This window comes from Serinus canaria, chromosome Z (genome assembly GCF_022539315.1).
Source record: "Serinus canaria isolate serCan28SL12 chromosome Z, serCan2020, whole genome shotgun sequence".
NCBI classification, from domain to species: Eukaryota; Metazoa; Chordata; class Aves; order Passeriformes; family Fringillidae; genus Serinus; species Serinus canaria.
Window position 1 is genome coordinate 39,336,420 of NC_066343.1, and position 27,967 is coordinate 39,364,386.

A 27,967-nucleotide genomic window follows, 5' to 3' on the forward strand; every position below is an offset into this window, starting at 1 on the left:
TGATGTTTTTTTGGTCCAAGTTTGAGGAAGATGTGATTTCCTGCTATGGAATGCTACTGTAGCAATACCTTTGAAGTAGTAAAGGTCTAGTATTTATTACTCTTCAGCTGGGGCCAAGTAACTTAAAAGCAACAGGTACTGAATTATTTCATTGATGTAAGTTCACACACAAACTATACCAAGTTAGTTTCCTTGCATCTTCCAACACCAAACCCCTGCATCTCACCACAGGCCTCTGTAAATACCTCGTTTTATGGACTGGAGCTCCATCAAACCACAGTAACCAGGCCAGTACCTGCACTCCCAGACCCTCGTTGGGGAACTGGAGACCTGCACAGACCTCTGGAGATCATCGTCCAGGCCAAGCCTTCTGCAGGGTCAGCTAGGGCAGGTGACACAGGAACATGTCTAGACAGGTTTTCAATGCCTCGGGAGGGAGAATCCATGACCTTCCTGGGCAGCCTGTTCCAGCGCTCTGCCAGCCTAAGTGTAAAGTTCTTCCCCATGCTGAAGTGAAATCTCCTGTGTTTGTTTATGGCCATTACTTGTCCACTCACTGGGCACCACTGAAAGGGGTCTGGCACCGTCCTCTTGGCACCCACCTTGGAGATATTTACATGTATTGATGAATCCTGAGATATTTACATGTACTGATGAATCCACTCTCACGCTTCTCCAGACTAAACAGACCCAGTTCCTGCAGTCTCTCCTCATAAGAGAAATGTTTCAAACTCCAAATTATCTTTGTGACCCTCTGCTGGACCCTCTCCAGTAGCTCCTTGTCTCTCTTGTACTGAGGAGCCCAGGACTGGACACGGCACTCCTGACGCGTCCTCACAAAGTCATATCGGTAGAGGCGGGAAATGGCCAAGGGGCAGGGATGTGACAGCCCAAAACTAAACAGGCGGCGGGAAGGCTCCGCCTCAGTCACGCGGCTCGGCCCCTCGGGGGCGCGCGCGGCGCCGGCCGCGCGCACGGGCGGTGCCCCTTTCCAGTACCTTCCCCGTTGCGCTGCGTCATCACGGCGCGCGGCGGCCAGGCCGAGCCGTTTCCGGTGTCGCCGGCGCGGCGGGAGCGCTCGGCTGGAGCCGCCCGGACCCGGGAGCCGGCAGCCAGGCCCCCTGCCCGGCACTGCCCGGCACTGCCCGGCACTGCCGGGCCCTGCCCTGCCCTGCCCTGCCCTGCCCTGCCCTGCCCTGCCCCGCCCCGCCCCACCCCACCCTGCTCTGTCCCTCCCCGCCCTGCTCTGCCCAGGCCCGCTCTGCCTCGGCCCACCCGCCCACGGCAATGTCGGACAGAGCGGAGGGGCCCGCGGGGGGCCCTCCTGGCTCCCCCACCTGCGATTCTGCCGGTGTCTCCGAGCCGCGGATCATCAAAGTTACGGTGAAGACTCCCAAGGAGAAGGAGGAGTTCGCCGTTTCCGAGACCAGCAGCATCCGGCAGGTGAGGAGCGGCGGAGCTGGCTTCGGGGGTCGGTGGAGCCACGTTGGGGCCGAGGCCGAGCCGAGCGCCGCCCGGCAGGGCAGCGCCGGCCCGCGGCTCCCGCCTCCGGCAGCGCGGGGCGAGGGCCCTGCCCGGTGACAAAGCAGCTTTTGCTCACCCGGGTCGCACCGGGCGCTGTTGGGCGAGCACAAGCACCGATCCCGGCCTAGGAGAGGACTGCTGCCATCTGAGGCTAGGGGGGGTAGTGGAGAAATATGCCGCCTCGTACCCTCCTCACCGACTTCTCTGTTGCACTGCAGAGAGCCGGGTTGGAAGGTGCATGTAGCTCATTCGTGAACTCATTGAGTTGTAGAATCGTTTGCATTGGAAGGAGACATTAAAAGTCTTACAGTTTTCCTGCCGTAGGCAGGGACGCCTTCAGCTAGACCAGGTTGCTCACAGCCCCGTTCAACCTGGCTTGGAACACTTCCAGGGATGGGCCATCCACAGCTTCTCTGGGCAGCCTGTTCCAGTGCCTCACCACCCCCACAGTAAAGAATTTTTTCGTAATTGCTAGTCTAAACCCACTCTCTTTCACTATGAAGCTATTGCCCCTTGTCCTGTCAGCACATGTTCTTGCAAAGTCTTGTCTCATCCTTCCTGTAAGTTTCCTTCAGGTACTGAAGGCCACAATTAGGTCACTTGAAAGCCTTCTCTCATTTTCTAGCTGTGAGCTGTCCTGTTGAATTGACTGGTTTTGGTGGTAGTTGTCTCGCTGGCTGGCTAACATGACTGTAGAAAACATACACAGTCACTTGTATCTCTCTGTTTCCAGTGTTTATTTTGATCTAACACTGTCTTTAAAAACAGCGAGTCAGCCTTCAACTTTAGGAAGCTGTAGCCTTGCACTGTGTTTGTAAAATCTGCAGTCTCCTGTACTTTAATATCTAGTTATGGATATGGTACTTAGCATGGTGTGGTTATGTCAGATAACCAAGGTATTAGGGATTTTGTGCCTTCCTGTGAAAGTCTGTTCCCCAGCTGCCTCTGTCTTGAACTAGTGACACCTGCTGATTCATCTGACACTGTTTCCTGTGAGTCTTCTAGTTTTGTAGAAGGTTTGTTGTGCAAATATTGACTAAAACGTAATTTATTTAAATTGGAAAGCAACAAACCATAGGAAAGATGCTATCAAAATGCAAAAACGCAGAGTTTCCTGCTTATAAAGAATGTAGACATCGCTGCATTCAGAACTTCTTTCATTTTCCATAGGAATTCCCAGTTTTCTCCTTGAAATGGCTCTAAATGTGGCAATTTTGTCCTATTCCACAATTTTTTTTTGTGTGCAATTGGTATTGCGGACCTCATCAAAAAAAGATTACATGTCTGAAAGCACCTCTAGAGTCTAGATACAGAACTTGGCGTTATTCCTTAAGTGTGAGCTGAAGGACACTGTCTCGTTAATAGAAGAGAGACAAAAGATGAAGTAAAGGCCCCAAAATTTCAAATGCAGTACTAGCACTTCAACTAGACTGTCAGACTTTTGTGTCACCTCGCTGTTGTGAATAGAGAAAATGCTAATATTTATTTCAATTTTTTTGTCCTCGAGTCTAATCTACGTTGTTTGATTTTGTGGGTTTTTTTGGTTTGGTTTGGTTTGTTTTTTTTTCTTTTGTATGTCAGTGTTTGGGCTAGAAGTGTCCCAGACCTGAGTTTCATTGTGGTTTTATCCAGCTGCCAATGCATTGAAGCTGCTTTCTTGTCTTCTCTAGTCTTTTGGCAGCTGCAGTGTTGCGTGCTGTGAGCTACTCTCTCTGCAAGCTTGATCTAGGCATTTCACCCAAAAGTAAAATGTCCGTGTTTGCTTTTTAATGTTGTCCACTGCTTTCCTAGCAATCTCAGTCTGAAAGGGGTGCTTTTCATTTCTATGTTCTCCTCAGATTTGTGAGCAGCATCAATGCAGTTTTTGTAAAAGTCTTTGCAGTTTTGGGGCTTTTGTTTTGTTAGGATATTTCAAAAGAGAGATTCATAAACTGAATCTAACCTGAGGGTTGTGTTTGTCCTGTAAAGCAGTCAGCCATTAGTTGGGTCCTTTGGAAATAATAAACAGATTTACTCTGGCTGTGAATTTTGTAATACATTTCACGTTTAACAGGTTTATTTCATATTTAAGTACTGATGGAGCTGCTAGGTTTTCAAATTAACAGTTGTCATAAACTGAAATGGTTGTACAACCTGTCAAGAGCATGACTTTTTACTGAAAGCAGTCATGCAAGTTTAGGGAATTAACAGAGGACACTACTTCAGGTGTCTTTTTTGTCTACAGATATCTTAAACTATGGGTGTTGTCTCTCTTGGAACTGTTGTTAAAATATTAGATCTGCAGTTATAACTTAATTCTTGTGAAGTAAAATTGCCCTGCTGGGTAGACCATTGGATTGAAGTCCCAGGCAGTGTAATAGCACTAAAAAATGCACTGTCCCCGTAGAGTAACTAATATTGGCTTTTTCTCTTTAACTGCAAAAATGAGCTGTTGATAATAATAAGCATCAAAAGTAGATGCAGTGTTTCTAGAACCAGCCTTGAAAATAGGTTAATCTCAAATACCAGGCAGGTTGCACATCTGTTCAAATGCATTTGTGGTCAGCAGGTGGTTTGTACAGTTGAGATAGGCGGGCCAGTAACTTGTAGGCTGAAAAAAAAAGCCAAAAAAAAACCCAGCAAAAGAAACTCCCTCAGTATATTTCTATAGCCAACATTAGAACTTAAAGAATTGAGTTGTTTATTTCTTTATGGTCATTTCAGAACACTGCTAGAACATGAACCTAGATTTTCTAGGAAAATATTTTGTGTTATCAGGGCCAAATTTAGGGGCAAAAAAAATTAAATTTTATGTTGCCCCATTAATGTAAACCATGTCTGCAACTTTTCTGTCAAGACTTTTTCCTGTATAGGAAGACTTCAGCAGAACAGATTTGTTACTGTGGTCCTGTGTTGTGCAGCTAGAACAGTGAGTATGCAGGTTGGTATGGAAAACAAACTTAAGTACAAAGCTACTCTGGGAGATCAGTTGATTTAAACGTCTGTCTGTCTTTTCTTTGAAAATTATTTGATTGTGCTTAGCACAGTTTGGCTCAGTATTAGGAGAAGGACCAAATATTTGCATTCTTGACTGGGTATGATACTGATCTTTCTCAGAGCAGAGACTTAATGAATACATGATGGGTAAAAGATGAGTACCTGTAAATTTGTTGACTTAAGCTGATACTCCAGCTCACTAATACTGTTTGTCTCTTGTCTTGTGTTTTCTTCCTTTGGTTTATTTTCTGAGTTTGTGGCACTACAGTCTTTGCAATTTCTTGCTTAGCAGAGTTATCTTAATGTGTTTGGTAAAGCCTGTATATAAAGAAAAAGTGTGCTCATTTTAGGAGTGATTCATGTTTTAGTGAGTGCCTTGAATTGTTTGAATATTGAGGTGTTGGAACCGGTTACATGGAAAAAGTTTTTTTACCTTCATCATTTAGAATAAGGGAGTTTTAGAAGAGTTAAAGCTTGCTGATGCTTCTTGATGCTGTTTTAGTGCCCTGTGTTGACATTTGCTGTATTTGTGAGTTAATTATAACTGGTCCATAATTACTGTCTGTGCGTATGTAGCACACTGAAAGATACTGAGTTGTCCATTCTGAGAGCATTTCAACTCTGAGACAGAGTAACATGTCTAGCTGTGTGTTATTAACTGCTGGGACAACAAACAGTGGATACCGTAAATCTGTGCTAATAATTTCAGAAACTTCAAGTTCTTGCAGAGAATGATTGCCAGTCCTTTGATTATGTGAAAATTTCAGGACAATGCCCACTAGGAAGAGTTAGTGAAACTGAGTTTGCTCCACAGAAAACACATTAGATCCTTTTGCTGGTTTAGGGCTTCCCCCCGCCCCCCCGTTTTTGTTTAGCTTCAACCTTTAAATAGAATATATTTTCAGTGTGAAATGCAGTTTTCAGTAAAAGCATATTTAACAGTTTCTAGTCTGTTTTTAAAAGTAGGTGAACACAAATGTGCTTTCTGCACTAGACTAAATTACTGAATTACTTAATTTTAAGTGTACATGTATCCACTGTGTTGAGACTACTGATTTTTGTCAAGTGGAGAGTATTTAAATTTTTGATTGAAATTACAGTACTGTTTATGTTTGAAGCTTTAAATCCATAAATCCAGGATTTCATTTTTGTGCCTGGATCTCATAATCTCAAATTTGTAGTTTTCTGCTTTATAAAGATCACACAGGTGTAAATGGTAAATTGTTAAAGCTTTGGGTAGTTTGGTAGGGGAGCATCTTTCCTGGTTTGCATATGCTTTTAGTATTTTATGTAATGTTTTCCCTTTCAAGAAACTATACTTTATAGGAACAATTCTTTTACCATGATCCAGTTCTGTTTCACTGTTTATCTGTAATCCAGGGATTACTGAATACTACAAACAAATTAGGTTGAAACTGTATAATGGAATCCAGTTTGCTCTTTGTTTCCAGAATTGTGATTCAGGTTTCTGTCGTTTCTCAGATGTTTCAAGGCACTTACATACACGAAGCATTTAGTGCTAGATTTTCCATCATCAGTGCATTGTAACACATCTGTGTGATTCTTTATGGAGTCTACCTTGTGATATGCTCTGATTATACTTATTTCTTAACCTGGAGTTCTTCCCCCCCACATTTTGTGATATCAGAATTGTTTTAGAGCAATGGTAGGTGATTATTTGATAGAAGAACCTTCAGAAGTAAAAGTATATTGACTTTTATTGGCTTAGTTAGATGTAACTCAGAGGTATCAGTGGACATAGTACTCAACAGGTGTTTTCTGATAAATTACTGGCAAACAGAGTAAAATAAGAAAACCTATTTAAGTAGTAATTGAAGTATCTTTTGTGTAGGTACCTCTCTGCATAATAGTACGACATTTATATTTTAAATTATTTTTAAAAAATGTTATCTATGTCAGATGCATTTGTCCTGTGAGTTTGTTTTGCTAAAATCCCTCACCCTCAGTCAGGGGTGTCACGCAGTTTTAAAAAATTGCCATGTGTACAGTTCAAAATTGCCAACAGCATAGAAAACCTTAATGAATAATTAGCTGTGGTAAAAGTGTCATGTAAAGATTTTAAAAACCAATCAATATTTTAATCAAGTGACTGTAAACCTTGTCTCTGTAAAAAGGGTCATTGTCTGGGAGTAAATTTAGGGTAAAATCTTAACAATTTGGAAGATATGGTGACATATCTTTGGTGACTGATTTTGACTGGAATGGAGCTAATCTTCTTAGTAGTTGATATGGTGCTGTGTTTTGTATTAGGTGCAAGAATAATCTTGGTAACACACCAATTTTGGCTCTTCCTAAACTGTGGTGTTGTTTTTTGGGAATGTTACTCCCTAACTCAGTGACCCCACTGAGACTTTCCAAACCACGCTGCCTCTCTCTCTCTCTCTCTCTTCCCCCTCCACCCTCCCCACCTCACCTTTTTCTCTCCTCTCTCCCCAAGCACTTTATTTGCTTTTTAAATAACGTTGACTGTTGTATAAATTAGTTGAATTGTATAATACATTTGAGAGTTTTCAAGATGAAAATAACACTGAAAGAGAAGAGTTGAAGCATTTTCTATTTTTTCACGGTGCAAAAGCCTCAGTGAATCTTAGTTGAATCTTAGTGTCCTGTAACTTACAAAGCTTTTTTCTCTTTTCACTCTTAAGTTGTCAGTCAACCCAAGGCATGCTGGAGAGGAGAGTTGGAAGCACAAAAGGTCAAGATCACAGGTCAAGATAAGAACAATTTACTGGAAACAGCAATGAGATAAGAAAACAAATATTAACAGCAACAATACTAATGGCAGAGGGTGCCAGAAAATCAATGATTGACACAAAAATCTCCCTTGATTACTGACAATACTGGACATCTCCCTCCACCATGTTTTCTTGACCAGAACCCCTTCTCCCTGGAAGAGATTCCATTTCCCCAGCTGCTGTCAAGGTCAAGAGGTGGTATAGAATAACCTCTGAGTCCAATCCATACCCCCTCCTGGCTTCTGCAAAAAATAACCTGTGGCGCTACCAGTGGTCGGTTTCTCTGGGTCTGGATTGAAGGCACTTGAGACCGTAGTTCAGACTCAAGTGTTTGTTATTTCTTATCAGTAAAACAGTATCACTACTGTGAGTTTGGCAGCTTTTCATTAGAAGGCACAAATTGGCCAACAATCTCTTGTTAAAAGGTCTTTTAAGACTAAACTATCCAATTAAGAAGTGACACCTAGATTATTTTCCCTTTTAACCCAAGGACTAATCCCAAAGAGCCCACAATGCAGACTTTTCTGCCCAATTACAAAATGACACCCAAACCCATGAAGAAGAAGGAAGAAGAACCAAGAAGAAGAAACCCAGGATGACACCCTGTGCCCTCCATCTTGCTTGCATCCACAACATACTAAAAATCCCAAAACCTAAATTTCTCACCAATTCCAGTCTATCTTGAAGTCTAAGAAACTTTCTCCATGAATGAGGCTCAAAATCAGTGCTTTCCTGGGGGTCAGGGCATCCCAGAGCAGACAAAAAAATATTCCCGGTTCCTTGGGTTTCCACATTAACTGTTTATTGGCCTGAGCCAGGACAGTGCTTATTTTTGGTTTGTATTGCTTTGCCAGTGATCAGGTACATAACAAAACAGGAAGAGAGTAGATTGCCAAGTGCTTTTATTGGGAGAAGCATTGCTTCTCCAAACAAAGGCTTGGAGAAGTGTAGTGGCTTGCTGAAGAATCCCTGAAGGGAATAGAAATGGCTAGAACTTGAGTTGTGAGCTCTTTACCACTTCCATGCGCTGCTGCAGTTCACTCTTATGGGTTGCTAGCCTTTTAAGCTCATCAAGAATCTGACTTTTTGAAGTGTGTTTTTTTTTTGAGTTTGATTTGACTGCAGACATTTGAGGAAATAATTTTATTATGAAACTAGTGTGGGTCATTGGCAAAGCCACCATAAGATAGTAACTCCATTAAGATGTGAAAGACAGTACTCTTACATAGGAGCCTTATTTTATGTGTTCTTTCTAGCTATGCTTTATCTGTTGTGGGCCAAAAATGCTTGTATTCCTGCTTGAAATGACGAATTCTTGTCTTCCTTCCTGTATAGTGTCCTAGAGTTGTGTAATGAAACCCTGTTTTTACTGATTCACTTTTAAGTCAGTTGTAAGATGTCCAGGTCATGATTCATCCCAAAAGGAAACCACAGCTATCAGCTATGGCCATGAGTGTGTTTGGTTCCTTACTTCTTGGGTCAAGACAACCTGTAACCATTAATTCTGTTGTATAAAAGAAAGCTGGAGCTCATCAAAGTTTACTTCTGAGACTGCTCAGTGTGGGTGTAAAACAGACTGGAGTTCAGTCAATATGCTTAACTGTGTGTGTTGTTAAGAAAGACAGTTGAAAGTTTAAATATTATGGGTGTGTTTTGAAACAGCAGAGCCAAACAAGGTAATGCTGTTTCAAAATCTCTTTTTGGAGTAGAACTATTTGAGAAACTGCTGAGAATGAAAACTGCAGTTCAGCCTTCTATGTACAAACATTTGCTTCCATGGCCTCCCCTATTGTGTTCAAAAAAGAGTTTCCTGCGGGGGGAGTCAGCAACCTTACTTTTTTTCACAGTCATCTAGATAAATTTGTCGCTTAACATTGTCAAAGTAGTTGAAGTTTTTAGGAACCTGTTTTATGTTACTTTCAATGGACTTGGATGTTAATTGCCCAAGACGTCTTCCAGGTTGTTGCTGTAACTTAATTTTTAAATATGACTTATTAAGCTGAGGTTGAGAGAATTTGGGAAAGTATTTTTAAATTTATTTGTTTTCTTCTTTTTATTACTTTATCACAACACTTTGTTTTGTGAGTGGATAATAAGATTATTACAGTTGCTGGTTCTGATGTCATAAAATGAGTCAACAGATGCTTTTGAAACATTATATGGTTGTAATATGTCAAAGGAGAGTTTGAATGTTAATACTTTCACTTTACCTGGAATAGCACTTTACCAGGTTCTTCCAAGGCCAGGTTGTCAGATGTTAATAGGTTAATGTTTAAATTGTGGATCTGCTCTGCAAAGTGACAGTGCAAAACAATATCTGGTTTAGTCAGCCCTTCTACTTCATGTGTGTTCAGATATTTGCTTTGTTTGGTGACAAAGTGTTTAAGTAGCTCAGGTACCAGTATGCATTTGTTCGACACTAGACATCAGCATTTTATGGTGTCCATCTGTACCTTGAAAAAAACTTAAGAGGCAATCAAGTTGAGGAGGTGTATTGAAAGTCCTGGATTGCATCAGAGAGTTGTGGCTTTTTTTTCCGTGTGTCTTAATAGTGAACAAAAAAAGGCAGCTTTTGTTAATGCTGATTATTTTAAAGTTGCTATGAAGATAAGGGTGTTTGGTATGGAATTGAAAGTATAAACAAAAAGCGCTGGTGTGCTGCTAAAAAGCGAGTGAGTGTTCTCAATATGAAAAACTATAATGCTTTTGTATTTCAAAGCAAAAAATAATTGTTTATGTAAACAAAGTAACATGAGGTATAATGGCAATTTGGGCAAAGTCCTCCAACAACACAAGCTTTGAATTTGTTCTAATTAATTTCAAATCTACAAGTTGCCGTGTTTTGAGGAGAATGTAACCTTGAATCAACTCACTCTGGTTAAGAATGCTTTTTACTTTTCTCCCTAGGAAAACCAGGCCTCTGTCTAGACATTAGTCCAGTGTTTTAGTCGGATTCCCAGTGTGTTTCTCTTCACGTATTTTTCTAATAATCATGTAAAAAATTGGCATGATTTTACATTATTTCTACTGTTTTCAGTTACTAAAGGAATACAGTGAACTAGTTTCCATGAATACGCTAGGTTTCAAGTATGTTGAAATATTATTTTCACAACTTTGAGTTCTTTTCTATGTCCAGATATGACTGAATACCTTTGTAGTACCACAAGGCGTAGTATTATTGCAGTGAAGTAAAACTTGCATTTAGAACAATAAAGCAAATTAGCTGACATTGTTGGTTGAATTGTTACATGATAACTAAAAGGATGAGTCACTGCCTTAGGAGCCAGTGATGCTGAACTCCTTCTGCTTTTGATTTTCCCAGTGGATGAAGTATTTTAACTGTAATTTACTTATACTGTTACTTAGTTATGTTGTGCAAACTGAAGACCTAAACAAGACAAAAATTAATTTTTTTAGAACTGCCTGAATTTCCATCATCATAATCTATCATGGTTTAAATCCAGCCAGCAATTATCATGGAACTGCTTCCTCACTTTCCTCCTGCCTAGTGAAGTGGGGAAGAGAGAAAAAAAAAAAAAGAGTAAAACTCAATTACTGATATAAAAACAGTATAATATTTAAAACAACAGCAGTAAAAAAAGATAACAACAATCATAGCAATGAATGAGAGAGAGAGAGGAGTAAAACCCAAGAGAAACAAATGATGCACGGTACAGTGGCTCAGTACCCACTGTCCGATGCCCAGCCTGTTCCTTTCACTGGCAAATGCTCCAGCCACACTGCCCAAGTTGGTGAAAGCAGGGGTTGGGAGAATGAAGAACCATCCTCTCTAGAAGATCAGGTTCGAGACCCATGGGATCCGATGAGATACATCCATGGACCTTGAGGGAACTGGGCAGGAAAGTAGCTAAGCCACTAGCCATCACATTTGCAAGGTTGTAGCAGTTCTCCATGGAAGTTCCCACAGACTGTGAAACAGAACATCCATATATTTTTAGGAAGGGAAATTGGGAAGACTCAGGGAACTACGGGCTGGTCAGTCTTACCTCAGTGCCTGGCAGGATCATGGAACAGAACCTCCTTGAAATTATGCTAGGGAACATGGAAAGTAAGGAGAAGATTTGTGACAGTCAACACAGTTTCACTAAGGACAAATGTGAAGGTTGCCTGTGATGGTGTTGCAGTGGTGGCAGATGAGGGAAAAGTGAGTGATATCATCTACCTGCATATATGTGAACTGACACTGCCACATTGCTTGTCTCTAAACTGGAGACATATGGCTTTGACCAATGGACTACTCAGTGAATAACGAATTTAAAGGGTTGTGGTGAATGGCTCATTGTCCAAGTGGAGACCAGTGATGAGTGGTGTCCTTCGGGACTGGTACAGGGGCAAGCACTGTTTAACATCTCTGTCAGTAACATAGACATTGGGACTGAGTGCACCTCAACAATGTGTGCCAATCAGTGTGATATGAATGAGTTGCTGGAGGAAAGGGATGCCATCCTTGTCAGGCTTGAGAGGTGGGCTCATGTGAACCTCATGAAGTTCAAAAAGGCCAGTTGCAAGGTCCCACACTTGGTTTGGGGCAATCCCAAATACAAATACAGGCAGGGTGGATTGGGAACAGCCCTAAGGAGAATTACCTGGGAGTGCTGGTGGATGAGAGGCGGGACATGACCCAGCAATGTGTTCTCACAGCCCAGAAAGTTGATTGTTCCCTGGGCTGCATCCAAAGCAGCATGGCCAGCAGGGTGAGCGAGGAGGATTCTGCCCCTCTGCTCTGTTCTAATGAGACTCCACCTGGAGTGCTGCATCCAGCTCTGAGGACCCTGAGAGAGGACGACATGGACCTGTTGGAGTGAGCCAGGAAGAGGCCACCAAAATTATCAGGGGCTGGAGTCCATGTCCTGTCAACACAGGCTGTGAGAGACTTTTGTTCATCACGGAGAAGAGAAGGTCCAAGGAGACCTTAGAGCAGCCTTTCAGTGGCAAAAAGGGACTTACATGAAAGATGATGAGGGACTTTGTAAAAAGGCATGGAGTGATGATATGGGGGTAATCACTTTACCCTCTTTAATATTAAGAAGAAATTCTTTACTGTGAAGACGCTGGTACAGGTTGCCCAGAGAAGGTTTGGATGCCCCATTGCAGGAAGCATTCAAAGCCAGACTGGACTTTGAGTAACCTGGTCTAGGGGAAGGTGTTCCCTGCCTTTGGCAGGGGAGTTGGAACTAGATGATCTTTACATTCCTTTTCAACAATGTTTTTAGGATTCTGTCTTCCATATGTGTAGATGATTTTTCTTCCTCTGCCTCAGGAAAACAAAAAAAAGCAAAAAAAAAAAAAAAAGTGTATGAAGCTAATCTGTTATTTAAGGTGTTTTTGACAGTTAATACTTAGCAAGCATCTCTTTTGTAAAACGTCTTGTATGGTAATGATTTCTCAATGAATGAAAAATGTGTTTATTCACTGTGACCTGGGCTGTAACTTCATTTAATGTAGCTGTATCATGCATTGAATGAGAAAGCAGAGCCACCTAAAATATAACTTTTGTCTGTGTGGAAAGGAATGCTAGTTTTAACACATGGAAGGAAGGCAGCAACAATCTAAGGAGAGAGTATGCTCAGTTCAAGCAAAAGTCTGGACAGATTTATCCTCTTTATGGTATTGTGTCATCAATCCTTCAGCAATGGATGGCTTCAGAAGTATGCACATTTGTGTGTACTTGCTAGTATCTAATTATATGTGTACTCTACCATGTATATACATATGGGTGTGTTTAAGTACTGTATATACTAGTAGGTATTTATATCATGGATGCCTGCTTGATTGAAGTCACAGGAGTCTTGAAGATAAATCAGATTTTTGTTGTCACCACTTATGTAACTAATGATCTAGATGTGAAATTCTCCAGATTTCCTTTTCTGAATGACAGAGAAATATTTCTCATCTTCCTATGGACAGAAAGAAGTTCAGGAAACAAAAGCATTTCTGGTTTGTGAAATACAGAATATGCAGTACAAGTGAGGTAGTGTAGCACATGTAAAAACCAGATTGTTCTTAAATTATTTTTAAAAATTGCAGTTCAGTATTTAATTATATAAATGTATAATATTAATTGTTTTGTTTAGTTCAAGGAAGAAATCTCTAAGCGTTTCAAGTCCCACACTGATCAGCTTGTGTTGATATTTGCTGGAAAAATTTTAAAAGATCAAGATACTTTGACTCAGCATGGAATTCATGATGGACTCACTGTTCACCTGGTTATCAAAACACAGAACAGGTAATCTTAATAACAAGTGGTCTTCTGTTTACCTCTAGAGAAGTTAAAGTACTCTGCATTATTAATAGCTTTCTGTTGGGCAAAATTAGATTTGACTAAATCCCCTTATCAGCTCCTTAGTTACAGCTGCTTCAGGACAACAGTGAAATTATGAAATTACAGTGGTTTTTTTAATTTATCTCATATTTTAATTTGGTTTATGTTTTTAAATACATTTGTTTGACTTTAGTTTTTTTTGGGGGGTATTTTTTGGTTGGTTGGTTTTTGTTACATAGCTTTTTTTTTGTTTGTTTGTTTCAGCTATGTTTTGGCTTCACAGTTGTTAGATATCTTCTCTTACTGTCCATTAATATATGTTATGCAGATTTTCTTTTCACATATGAAAACTTGCTGTGAATCTTTTCTTTTTTTTTTTTTTTTTTTCTGCAGTGAATTTTCTTTCCTTGTTTTACCAACACAGTGAGTAAAGATTCTGTTTTGATAAAAAAAGGAAAGAAAATTTTTGGGAACTGCTTTAGTATAATGAATTTATCTGTCTAAATAGACTTTGGATTTTAAGGAGTTTTGGGATGTTGTTTTTTGTGGCGTCTGTTTTGTTTTGGTGTTTTGTTTTGTTTGGTTTTTTTCCTTTGGGGAAGAAGCATTAGAATGATGGTAAAAAAGCTGTATGAGTTAGCTATGGTGTGTGCACTTCCTGTGAAGTGCCCAAAAATCTTTCCAACAAGTAGAGCAGTAGATCCCTCAAAAGCAGTTTGATATTAGTCAATAGCATGTTCATTCTTTTAGATTGAAAGTGGTTTTGCTTCTGTTCTACTTAGGTCTTTTCTGGTGAGGATCCCCTCTGATGTGAAAGTGTCATATGTTGAAGGAAAGAGCATGAAGTGTAGGAGAGAACAGAAGTGGGCTTTCCCTTTCAAGGCCTTACCAAGACAAGGGCTGGCTAGTAACATTAGTATTAAATACAAATTCTTGTTGAAATGAGTATCATTAGCATTAAATGAGGTACTTTTTGAAATTGATACCTTCAGTTCTATATTCATGCCCTGGAAGTATTATGTCAAAATACAAACATGTATTTTGACTCAGTCCTGGAGTCAAAATACATGTTTGTCAGAGGTCTCCTTTTTCTGCCCTATGCTTCCTCTGCCTGAAATTTAGGCTGATACAAGCCATGCTAGTCTTGATTACGGTATTAGGTAATACTGCAGTTCAGTTCCTTTTGCATCTGAATGAGTATTCTGCTGTTGGTTTTTTTTTTGTTGCTTTTTTGCCTACAGTCTTAAGTGTGACAGAGAGGCACTATGAGTACTACTAGGAGGATGCTTTTGACTTGCACAGTCTTCAGAGGGTTTATAGTTTGGACCTACTATAGTTATACATACTGAAATACCCCTGCCAGCCTCTGGGACCTTCTTGCACTTTGCCTCTGAGCAGAGGACCCCTCAAGAACACAAATGTCAAATGTGTGGCTTTTGGGGAATTTTCAGTGTTCCTGTATTTGTCTTACCAGCATTGCAATCCATGTCTGCATTCATGCTTGCTTTTTTCTGAATAATTTTAGAAGACTGTATTTCTATGATCTGCAGAATGTTTTAATCATGTCTGGGAAAATAAAGTATGAACTAAGAACTACAGATCCTTTGTATGTAAATGTGCTGTGTTCAAATGATGCATTGAAGTTACTAGCTTTGCTTGAATAAACTAAAAACATGGTAAAACCTGCTGGAGAGAATGAAAATCAGCATTGTCCTGAAATATCTCAGTTGTATTCTTGCTAAAATGTCTTTCAAGACAAGCATAAAATATAGATAAGATTTAGACCATGCCAGTGTGGCCTGGCACACGGTGATTTTTTGCCATGACTATCAAGATTCATTTGTTCCCAGGTACTTTACACTATGCAATTTACTTTTCTGTTGACTCTTGGTGTTACTGTTGCTGCTGTGTATCTGAAAAAGTAAAAGTTATTTTCCGAAACTGGATCTGAAAGTGATCTTTTCTCTTCTAAACTATGTTACTAGATTTGTTATTTCAAAATATATCCCAGCCCTCATATATCCCAGCCAAATGCTTCTTAAAAAAAAGATTACCGTTTCTACTATGCTACATTTTCCAGACTGCTACAGACTTTCAGTGCAATCTTGTAACCTATCTTCTATACTGTCAGAATAGCAGTGAGTGATTAGCAATGGCAGTGAAGATATATAGAATTTCTGAATAGAGTTCTAGGTCAACAGGTATCATTTCTTCACAAGTGCTGGGAGGAAACATAATGGCAAAATGGGTATAAAAGGCGATGTGCACTTGACAGGAATATCGCTGAAAGACTGGAGGCTCACAGGCTTGACACTCACAATGAACCATTATCTTCAGGGAATATGGCCCGGTTTGCATGGGAGCACTATTGAATTTCAACTTTCAATGTCATCTACTTTTCTGTCACATTTTTGAGAACCTTTCATATCTACTACATGAAGCAGCATAGTTGCTTCTCAAAATAGTTTCTCTGTTGAAAATACAAATTGGATTTGATTCTTATTGTTTTTATTTTGCTTATAGATGAATGATGTATATGTTTTCTAGATGAAAGAAAAGTCAATATCTCTAGCAGGAGAATTACGATCAGTATACAGTCTATAATCTTTTTAAGTCAAGTTACAGGTTCTTGGCCAGTTATAGTCATCCTGTGTTCAAAGTTTGCAGTTGCTGATAATGAAGTTAAAGAACTCTTAGGAAACTCAGGAGAATCTCTGCTTTAAAAGCATCTTTCTGATTTTTTTTTGTATGGTTGCATTTTATTTTCTGATGTTTGCTTGAGTAGAGCAAGTGTAGAGTTATGTTAAAGGAGAAAGGTCCTTCAGGGTGAACTGAAATATGGAATCTAGTGTACTGCCAAATTCTCAAATCTTTTTTATGATGTCTGAATTCATAGTTTTGAAAAGTATTTTATTATGTAGTACTGCAAATATAGACATTTATTGATTGTTAAACCACAGTGGGGAATTGATTTGGATTTCAAAGTACTCTCTTTTCTTTAAAACAGAGAGGCCAGGTTAACTTTATTCAAGCTCAGTTCCTTGATCTCTTTTACTACATGGCAGCATTTGTCTTTCTGCCTGCAGTAGAAGAGTGGCGTAGGTACACAGCCTGGGCAGCCTTTAGTACCTGTGCAAAATTATGCTGGCTTTAGCTTCATGGGATTTCATTATCCCGTGAAGCTAAAGCCAGCATAATTTAGCACAGGTAATATCATTATTTTGAAGTCTTAAAGGTTTGAGAGTTTGAGATTTGTCTTCTAATAAAATGTGAATTAATTGAATTTCACATTCAGTAAAGCATCCTATTGGATATGTGGCATGAAATAAATTCTGCATTAAATTTGTCAGGCTTTATTTCTTGAAGGTTTCGGCATGTTATCAGTAGTATGTGAGTATAGTGAAATAAGACATGGATCCTTAAAGGACAGAGAAAATAATTCATTGGCAAGCATCATGGGGTAGGATGAAAAGGTGGTGATGGCTGCAGTGATATTGATCTGTTTTTTTCACTATTTGAAACTACTGTTCTGCAAAACTGATGATATGACAGGTGTCTGAGAAACATTTGTTACAGGAAGCCATCTGGGGATAACTGGGGTTATCCCTGGGTTTTGACCAAGAATCAAAATGTAATTTAAGATTCTGAAGTATAATACTTTAGCTACATTTAATGGCACTACTTAAAATAACTTGTTACACTCTATAAAGTTTTAAAATTGCTTTTTAGATCGCAAGAGCACCCAACTCAACAGGCAAACACCACCGGGAGTACTGCTACCACATCAACTTCAAGCAGTAGCACCTCAACAACAGCATCAACAAATAGTAATCCCTTTGGCTTGGGTAAGAATATTTGTTAGGTAGAATGGTGGGTATCTTCTCTTGGATTCCGATAATTGTCCCAAAAGCTTTATTACAGTGTAGAAAAAACTTGAAAAACAAAACCCAAACAATCACATCAGCCAAGAAATTGATTACAGATATATACTGAATTGGCTGTAGAAGGTTTCTGATCAGTCAGGCACCAGAAGAGAGTTGTTTCATTAGTTTTATATAGAATCACGAAATAATTTGGGTTGGAAAGGATATCTTTTAAGGTGATCTAGTCCAGCTTCAGGGCAATTAGCTGGGACATCTGTAGCCAGATTAAGTTGCTCAGAGCCCCATCCAACCTGACCTCTAATGTTTCTGGAGATGGGGCACCCATCACCTCCCTGGATAAACTGTGCCAGTGTTTCACCACAAACTTCACTACAAGACTTGTACTGTTTCACCTTCAATGGTAAGGTGCTACTGTTGTTATATTTTGACACTATTGGTAATGAAATGCCTTCCAGTGTCCTTGTTCTACTTAAAAGTGCATCTGAATTCCTGTAATATGACTACAGATGAATCATAGAAGTTTGGACCTGTGACATGAAGCCAAGATCTGCAATAAAAGCAACAAAATTGCTGCTAATCTTACAATTAAGTATTTCTCAGGTTTCAAGTCTAATAGTATTACGAGTCTTCACTTCTAAGAATGAAGAGGCTGCAGTCTGTTGACTTAAAAATTATAACCTATTTCCATAGTTGTGGTGGGGTTTTGTTTCATTCTTTTTTGTCTTTTTTTTTGCATTTGGGAGTGGTGAAGAGGTAGAATTGGAAAAGCCAACTAGAGTAAGCAGATGATTTAAAGGTTAATGGTTCTGTGGTCTGTCTAGTACCTTCTGAAATTTTTTATCGGGATTCGGCAAAGCACAAAAATTCAAAATGTAATTTACTTTTTATGCATTATTACCAAGAGGAACACAGGTTCTGCATTTAAGTAGAATTGGGAATATTACTCGTATTGGGAGTTCACTCTTTGTTATAGTCTAACCAAAAGGAGACAGATAAATGATTATTACAAATGCAATCTTTAAATGTTGCTCGTGGGAGTGGGACATGGCCTTAAAACCCCCAAACTCAAACATTTCTTGTATCTTGGCTTTGGAAAATGAGAAGAAAAGTTGTTAGAATTATAACAAATTTTATTTAAGAATGAAGTTTGTTGGATTTTTAGTTATGTGTCTTGTTCTTGAAGGAAGCATAGCCTTAGTAACTCCTGAACAGCCTTGAAAAAGATGGGACTTTCCATTCATTTTTGTTAGATTGAAGTATGAGATACGTTCAAGCGTTTTGTATTTAGAAAAAACTGGGTGTGATTGGAAGTATAGTCACATTTTTTTGTCCTCTTGAAGGTGGCCTTGGAGGTTTGGCAGGCCTGAGTAGCCTGGGCTTAAATACTTCAAACTTCTCGGAGTTGCAAAGTCAGATGCAACGACAACTTATGTCCAACCCGGAAATGATGGTTCAGATAATGGAGAATCCATTTGTTCAGAGCATGCTTTCAAATCCCGACCTGATGAGGCAGTTAATTATGGCTAACCCTCAAATGCAGCAACTGATACAGAGAAATCCAGAAATCAGTCACATGCTGAATAATCCAGATATAATGAGACAGGTATGTAGAAAGATCAGTTGATTACTTGTGATTCTGCTGTTATGTAAACAACAGGAACAGGAATTGGACATGCTAGTGGAGTGTGTAAACATTCTTACAGTATTTACTCTTAGTCAAAATCCATAAAAGGTTGCCATAGACAACCGGTGTTTACATTTCTTGTTGTTAATGTCCAAAATAGACTGGTATTTCAGAAAATCTGCAGTATAGTTTTTGAAAGTCATTGAATACTTGTCTTCTGAGGCTAGAACTGGATGTGGCTGTCTGCCCTTGAAACCTGTTGTCTAGCCAGCAATTTTACCATATGCAGTATTTTGGAGAATTACTACTTATTTTCATTGTGTCTCACTGTGGGTAATTCTAAATGCTTTTTAAATTAAAAGATAAATAAGATATATTGTGTAGCAAAATGTACCAAAACCCAAAGAGAATAATAGATGTTTTTGAAATGGTATGTATTTGTTTTAAATTTCATACTATAGGCTGCCTGTTGTAGTGATGTTAGAAATAGTAAGAATTATCGTAGAATACTGGCTACATACTTAATTGTGTTGATTCACATTGAGCTGACTGGTCGATTCAGCTGTAATCATAATTTTAAACTGGGTAAGACAGGTGTAGCTGAGATATTGCCAAGTGCTGACGTTTTCACTTTAGAATGGATTTCTTATTAATGCAGATTAAACGTTCCACTTCTCTAGACCCTAGAACTTGCTAGAAACCCTGCAATGATGCAGGAAATGATGCGAAACCAGGACCGAGCGTTGAGCAACCTTGAAAGTATACCAGGGGGATACAATGCCTTGCGGCGTATGTACACCGACATTCAGGAGCCAATACTGAATGCAGCACAGGAACAGGTGAGAAAAGATTACAAATGGTGCAGAAAGGAAATACTTTTTTTTTTATGTAAAATAATTTAAGTAATTAAAATTTCCCGATGTTTACTTGACAAAATAATTATTGAAACTTGAAGTTATGTAGCCTTTTACTCTTGAAAGAGCTTTAAAAGTCCTGTGTTCTTCTGAGCCTGAAGAAATACAGCAATCACTTTGTGTGATTGAGAAGCTATTTTAAAGTTAATACATTTGTTTGTTACTTAATTTTTAATTCCTTTAATTCACTGCCTTAAGATTTGGAGGTCCAGTAAAATCCTTTTAAGGGTGTGTTTAGTAACTTTCAACTGAAGGTGAGAAGAATAAAAGACTTTCCAGTCAGGAACTAGTATGCAAGACACAATTTTACTCTGTTCAAAATACAATGCAGTAGCAGCACTACTTTCAAAAAGAAATGTGATTTAATTTTTTGGGGGGCGGTTCTAGTATTTCTCAGTGTGTCTTTTCACAGTATTTACATTTAATTACTGTAGACTAGTGAGTATAACTGATTAGAAGCCATAGACGTTTATTTTCATGTCTGATTTAGAAATTTGTAGATGATAAGTGTTTGCTTTCCTTTGTAGTTTGGAGGTAACCCATTTGCTTCTTTAGTAAGCAATGCATCAGCAGGAGGAGACAATCAGCCATCTCGTACAGAAAATAGAGATCCTCTGCCAAATCCATGGGCTCCTCAGTCCAGCTCACAGACTTCCACAACAAATACCAGCAGTAGCGGTGAGAGCAGTGGCAGCAGTAATGCTGAAAATAGCACTTCAGGCACAACGGGACAGAGCTCAACTGGACCGAATTTGGGCCCTGGGCTTGGAGGTGTGTTTGTTACTGCAACTGTATATATTCGCACTTACTTGCAAACTTACTGAAATTATTCTTTCCTTAGGCAGAGAGTTTTGTATTCAGTTCTTATTGCTATTTACTTTTGTAGAACATTTTACCATTATTAAAGACCTCTGAAGAAAAATAGAAAAAAAAAAAAGAAAAATAATCTAAGTGATAATAATATATTGTACACTGCCTTAAGATAACAAAGGTAGTGAGTCTGCAGATGAATTGTAGTAATTTTTCTGTTTTAAGGCAAATGGGAAAACAGCCAATAATGTGGATGGCTGATGGGAGTGTTGGGTACAATGTCTGTCTTTAACTTTGAGAGTAGATGTGTCTGTGTAAGTAGAACAGCCCTGAGGTAAGTTTCAAGGTCTTAAACTCATTAAAATCAAGTGGTTATATTTTAGGTTTAGAGAGTCTACTTTCTCTGATGGTAGTCCGAATGCTTACTAACGTGCCCTTAACCTTTTCTTTAAGCTGGTATGTTCAACACACCAGGAATGCAGAGCTTATTACAGCAGATAACAGAAAATCCACAACTTATGCAGAATATGTTGTCTGCACCCTACATGAGAAGCATGATGCAATCGTTAAGCCAGAATCCTGATCTTGCAGTACAGGTAAATTGCATTTGGTGTAGTAATATATTGTGTGTTAAAGTAAAAAAAGACAAAACCCAAAAGCTCAACAATTGCATGTGGCAAATGGGTCAATTTTTAGTGTTAACTCCTAAGTCACTAAAATTATTAGCTGCTTACTTTCAACAATTTGTTGCCTTGAATTTCTTCAATTTGGAGCTAGATATCATGCCTGATTTGTTGCAGAAATCATTGTGGGGTTGTGTATGTTTTGCACACCCTAAACTTGTGATCTAGCATTAGACAAAACAAGTGTTTTGTTTATGAATTAAGGTAGAGCTAACGGTAAATAAATACCCCTCTAGTCTGGGAGAAGTGAAGGGAGGGGACCTTGTGCTCTGTCTGGATATTACTCTGGTTTTAACTTCTCATTTTTGACCTGTGCCTCACTGTAAAAGTGGAGATGCTGTTTTATGCATTGTGTTGTAGAAGTGCTATGAATTTTTATTTGAAGTGGTAATATTGAAATTCAAATTCTGAACTGACATTGAAAAAATATTACCTCTTCTGTGTTAATACTCACTTGGAAATGTCCTTGACTTCAGGTGATATTACAGCAAAACTATTACTTAGATTTGTAGTGGAGGCTGAACAGAAAAGGATTTTCTTGTAATATTCTGCAAGACTGCCTTATTTGTGTCTGAGAAATCCATTCACTTATAAGAAAAAAAGAACCAATGAAGCAAAAGAACCAATGAAACAAACAAACAAAAAACACAAAAAAACCCCCCCAAAAAAACAACAACAACAAAAAGACGAACACCCACAGAAAGTTTTGGGCAAAGGTGTAGATGATTATTATTCTGTGAGGTAATTTTCATAGACTATTACTGTATTATCTGTAGTTGTTTGAAAACCTCCAGCGGTTTTTATTGCTTGATCTTTGAAGTTGAATGTTTTTGTCCTATAGATGATGTTGAATAATCCTTTATTTGTTGGAAATCCTCAACTTCAGGAACAAATGAGACAACAACTTCCAACTTTCCTTCAGCAAGTAAGATGAGATACTAGCACTTAATAAATGTCTTCAAGTCAATGAGCAAGATTTTTGGTAAACTGGTGTCTGTCTTTGATTTGGCTAATAGCTAGATTTGGTAATATATTCTCATTAGCTTTAGATACTAAGTTGGATTGTCCCTTGATAATATTCTTGCTAATGTCTCCATCTCTCTGAAAAGTTAAACCTGTTATCTGTGACTAGCACAACCACTAAGATTGTTCTTTGTGCTTCTTTCTTAGAAGGAATAAATGCTCTTACTGCACACTAGCCAGAAAACACCTGTTTGCGACAAGATTTGTTTCAGAAATTAAAAAGAATAGTGCTTTTCACATTACTAGTTAAAGTTTCAGTATGCTTTTCTCATACCTCTTCCAGCTACATTAAATATTTGGAAAAGAGGTCCTTGAGCATGTCTTGAAAGACCTAAATGATTAGCTAATTTAAAATAAGTGGGTTCTGAAGTCTTTCCTGGAAAGATTGCTCCACCATTGTCTTCTGCTCATACTAACATTGTGTTTGCAGCCCAGGTATTTGCTTGTTATTAGTTGCCACAGTGTGTAGTAGTACTTGTTTCCTAAATAGAAGCAAGCAAGATTTTTGTAGGAATTGAGAACCTAATCCACTGCATGAGTTCTGTCATTAGGCAGTCCTTGCAAATCAGTGTAAATACGCATTGTAAGATCTGACTGTGGGCGGGAGGTTTTATGAGTAAAATAATGAGCACATACATGAATTACAGTGGCATGTTCAGTGTTCAGAAGATACTGTTTATATTGTTTGAACCACATGAATGGCTGTAGTGTTTTGTATTGCCACTGCTTTGTAATGACTCAGTAGTAGCTGAGGACCTAGTACATTTATGTTTTGAAATCTGTAAGTAATTGGTAATTAATGAATGCATAATATCGATTTCCTTTGTCTATGTCCTTTTGTTATCACCACCTTGGAATTTATCTGCACAAATAGTTATCTGTTGTATTCACTGTCTGAAGTTAGATGATTAACAGCATTAGGAAGTGAGATGTGAAGTGGAGAAATAGCTGGATATTCTCACAATGTTGATAATATTTCAGTTTGTGTTTTCTTGCTTATCTGCCTGTGTTTATATTATGGGATTTGGAGACAGAAACCATGGAATGTGCATAATGGAAGGCATCTTCTGTAATTAAGGGCAATTGCCCAGCAGAACTAGGGAAGAATGGCTGCTACTGGAATTAATAACATTAATAGAGATGAGATCCAGGTCACCTAAGTGCTCTAAGAATTGTTGGGCCAGCATTTATGTAAGACAGCTTCAAATATCAGACAGTAAGTCAAGATTTAAATATTTTCATAAAGTAGTTGCAGCAGCTTTCTTTGGAGACCCCAAAATGTTTATCTCTTTAAATCTGAGTAGTCTTTTCCATCTGCTATACATTTATTTGTTGACTTTTAGCTATCATGAAGATAAAAGTCCAAGAGATTAATGGAGAATATTAATTGCTCTTCTGAAGTCTCTTTAGGCACTCAGATCAGAGTTCTTCATGTCCTGTTCTGCAGTTCTGCTCTGCAGTAGAGGAAGTTTCACCTTAATCTGTGATTTCTACATTAATCAAATGTGTTTTTTCAGCAAAAGTAATCTGGTCTAGTTGCCAGGGGAAAGCTGCCACGATTAGTAAGCCTATCTGCTCTTTGGTCTGATTACCAAAACCAAGTTATTTGTAACTGAAACATTGCTTTTCGTGTACCTGTTGCATCTCTATGCAAAGGTGAGCATAAGCCACTGATTTTGAGTTTGTGTCTAAAATAATGATGGTTTTGGATGTTTCATTTCAGAAATTAAAAGGATTTGCCTTCTAAATTATTTGATTTTGTGAAAGCCAATTTGTAATTGAAGTCACATTAGACCAAGAACCCTTGAATATTATACATTTGCTTGCTGGTGTATTTTCCGATATGTTTGTTTACATTTCAGGCTGTAAGAGCACTACTGATAAGAAGATATGTACAAATAGTCGCAATCAAATTGCTGTGATCTGAAATCAGCTAGGAAAAAGCAGCTTAGTACTTTTTCTTAGGTAGTTTTTGGGTCAAGTTTCATCTTGTTCAGCATTGTTGCTTACTAGTAGTATGATATAGGAGACTAATTCTAAAATAATGTACTAACACCGTCTTGTGGCCTTTGAAAGATTGAGGTCTGTAATGAAAAATACTTCTCCTTGTATAGTTCTTGTTCAAGAGGCTTTTTCTACATCTGGAGAGTTCATTCATCACCTTCTGTGGAAGTTTTCTCACAGAAGAAAAAAATAACTGAAAGATTTCCTGTAATATTCAACTACAAAATCAAAAGCCAAGTTCTGAAATTATGTTGGATTCTATGAGACATCTAGCAATAAAAATTACCTTGGAACATCTACATATAATGAAGTTTCTCTCCTTCTCTTAGATGCAGAATCCTGACACGTTATCAGCTATGTCAAACCCCAGAGCAATGCAGGCTCTGTTACAGATTCAGCAGGGCTTGCAGACATTAGCAACAGAAGCACCGGGGCTTATACCAGGGTAAGAATTGATCTTACAAATTTGGACAGGAAATCTTCCCTTGTTTAGGTTACACTTTTTAGATTTAGATATTTGTACAGACTTTAATAAAGATTCATCCTCTTGCCTTTTTTAGTTTAACCATTTTTTTTTTAGAATCTGTCACATTTGTCTGCTGTGCAATTCTAAACAGTGATAACTCTGGTCTTTTTCTCAGTACTTTACTCAAATTGTTATCCTCTCTTTGACAGAATTTGTACCCACTAATTAATGAGAAGAGACAAACTAGTGTTTATTATACAATTGGTGTATTTCTTTTTCTGTAATTTTTACAGATTTAATCCTGGTTTGAGTGGAGGGGGAAGCAGCGGAGCTCCTACAGCATCCACTATACCTAGTTCTGTTTCTACTGAAAATACAAGTCCAGCTTCAGGAACTGCTGAACCTGGTCACCAACAGTTTGTCCACCAGATGTTGCAGGCACTTGCTGGTGCAAATGCTCAGGTAATGTACATCATTATATTCTAGATATAGAATACATCTTAATTCTTAATTGTAAAACACTGGAAAGAAGACAGATAGTTGAGGGGAGAGCCCACTGGATGCTTCTAGTCAAAGGTCAGTAGAGGGGTAAAAGTGCTATTGCAGCTGTGCAAGTAAATACTAAAAAAATTCTCAGCCCTGATTAAAAACATGCCTCTGAAGGTCATACCATTAAGACAACGCAGAATTGTGTTATGAGTTTGTGTAATCAGGATCTTCCTATAAAGCACAGGTAACAGTTTGCCTTAGACTCAAGCTTTCTAACAATCACAATTTTGGTAATTTTAGTCAGCAGATACTTGGGAGTGTTACAGATGAGCTGATCTTTATGTTGAGGAAAAGTAAAGCCTGTGATGTTCAAGATTGCTGACAACAACATAATCTTTGCTGTTCCACATTGCTAGGTTGAACTCTTGTTTTAAAAAAACAGCTATATGCATATCTTTAAGAAACTGTTCATGGGACATACATGTACCAAATTTAATTTGAATCCTCCACTATCAGTCAGTTTTTCCTGGAGTTCAGGAATGGTATATATGTGTAGATTATTTGATGTTGCCGACTTGTTAAAAAAAAAAAAAAATTAGTTGCTAATTGAATTTATCTGAATATATTTTTTGGAACTTCAAAAAGGTATAATCAAAAATTAGAAAAGACAGAGTGGTGCGGAACCCACCTGTGTTTAAATTGTGTATTTTGCTAAATATGTATTATGCTTTTATAGCTTGAAATTTTGTTCTTAGCAGTTACAAAATCCAGAAGTTCGATTTCAGCAACAACTGGAACAGCTGAGCGCAATGGGCTTTCTGAACCGTGAAGCAAATTTACAAGCACTAATAGCAACAGGAGGAGACATCAATGCAGCTATTGAAAGGCTGCTTGGCTCTCAGCCTTCATAGCAGTGTTTCTTTTAACTTGAAAAAATGTAATTTATTTTTGATAACAGCTCTTTAATCTTTCAAATTGCTTTATTTCATTCTGACTCTTGGGATTGTCTTGTTATAACTAAAACCAGTCTGATGCATTTGAAGGTGGAGTGCAGTAGTTTTCTTCAGACATTGGGAATCAATGCATTTTCACTTTTGAGTGCATCAGTTCTTCTGTTCAGCATCATTTGTGATATTTTGGAAACAGTATCAGCTTTCACAGTTGGATGAACAAGTTTTGTCTGACCTACAAATGGCCAATTTATTTACTAATTAAACAGTATCCTTCAGTAGTAATTTATGTAGATTACATATTAAAAAGGAAACAAATTAATTGAAGCTGTGGGTACCAATACTGCTTATTGTGATTTTGGCATGTTTTCTTTTCTTGACTAGCAAAATGCTGGAAGATTTATACCACTTAAATAATCTACCATCTTTTGCTTTAATTTGTCCAAGATATAAACACAATATATACAACAGAGACAGCTAATTTCTAGAGATGTACACAATACAATAGAATGAAATTGTAAGCAATGAAAAAACAAACAACCCCCCCCACCAAAGCAACAGCAAAAAAAAACCTCAAAAAAAAACCCACAAAAAACAAAACCACCAAAAAACCCAACCAAAAAAACCCCAAAACCCCCCAAAATAAAAACCCCACAAAAAAACCACCAAAAAAAAAAAGGGTCATAGGACTTGAATTTGGTGTAGAACTGCCCAGGACCTTTGGTAACTATCTGAGGAAAAAATGCTTAAGCAACTTCAGTTAAAATAGGCTAGAATTACTGTTCTGGTTCTCTCTTTACATTTAACTGTACAGAAACTTGCATTATAACATTATTTCAATATTCACAGATTAACTGTAAATTACTTTTGTCATTGTCCAAATTAAAGAGCCACAGCCTTGTGCTCTGGAATTGCTTCTATGGCTATTTGGTTTGTTCCACTGAGATTTTTACATGTATTCTGATTTGTAATTGGAAAAATTACTTCTATTCATGCTCATGTGATACTCTAATTACTTTTAACCACCAAGTAAAAAAATACTGTATAGCTTTTGAGTTTCTATTGGTAGTTATTTCTCTTGTGCACAGGTAATAAATGAATTAAAAAAATCTTTAAGCATCTTGTTTCAGTGTGTTTGCAGTTGTTCATTACCTAAAAATTGAGTTGACAGTCCATCTTAAGAGCATTTGAGTGAACTCAAGCTCTTGCGATACTTACCAGTTTTGCGCTAAAACTGGTTAACCACTCCTGCGGTGTGAGGTGGATGGAGGAGAATAAGAGATGGATGATGTTGAAGACTTTTAACTTAGATGAAGTGGGGATTGCAGAACAAAAGTTGGAATTAATGTGCTTATTATTGCTCTTCTGTGTCAGTTTAATGGACCTGTGCATCTTCAGATTCCTTCAGTGTTCAATCTTCTGTAGAGTGCAGTTCTTCATTTTCCCAATCACTGTTCTCACCTTCTGTGACTTGAGCATTTGCTGGTGAAGACTGAGGTAAAAAAATAGAGTACCTCAACCTTCTCTATGTCCTACATAACCAGGTCTTCCAAATCCCTCCTGAAAGGAGCCACATTCCCT

The 27,967-nt window shown here is 38.4% G+C and overlaps 1 protein-coding gene across 2 annotated transcripts; it reads left to right on the forward strand.

Annotated features, from left to right (window-relative positions):
• The first annotated feature begins 1,209 nt into the window (after positions 1–1,209).
• UBQLN1 (ubiquilin 1) lies at positions 1,210–27,510 on the forward strand. 2 transcript variants are annotated; one of them, XM_030237160.2, is made up of 11 exons: positions 1,210–1,443; positions 13,352–13,503; positions 17,269–17,384; positions 18,764–19,026; positions 19,728–19,886; positions 20,489–20,732; positions 21,225–21,367; positions 22,296–22,379; positions 24,811–24,926; positions 25,241–25,409; positions 26,195–27,510. In XM_030237160.2, exons 1-11 carry the CDS (start codon positions 1,288–1,290, stop codon positions 26,345–26,347), a joined length of 1,755 nt encoding a protein of 584 aa, XP_030093020.2. In that variant the 5' UTR covers positions 1,210–1,287; the 3' UTR covers positions 26,348–27,510. The 2 variants fall into 2 exon arrangements, with proteins under 2 accessions (XP_030093020.2, XP_030093019.2); XM_030237159.2 differs by having other exon boundaries at positions 1,211–1,443; positions 26,192–27,510.
• Positions 27,511–27,967: the final 457 nt, after the last annotated feature.

Bases quoted from the DNA above. Each gene is read 5' to 3' on its own strand.
- UBQLN1 (XM_030237159.2), top strand. From the start codon at position 1,288: ATGTCGGACAGAGCGGAGGGGCCCGCGGGGGGCCCTCCTGGCTCCCCC. The intron at 22,380-24,810 runs GTAAGATGAGAT...TCCTTCTCTTAG, and splicing joins TTCCAACTTTCCTTCAGCAA to ATGCAGAATCCTGACACGTT. The intron at 25,410-26,191 runs GTAATGTACATC...TTTTGTTCTTAG, and splicing joins TTGCTGGTGCAAATGCTCAG to CAGTTACAAAATCCAGAAGT.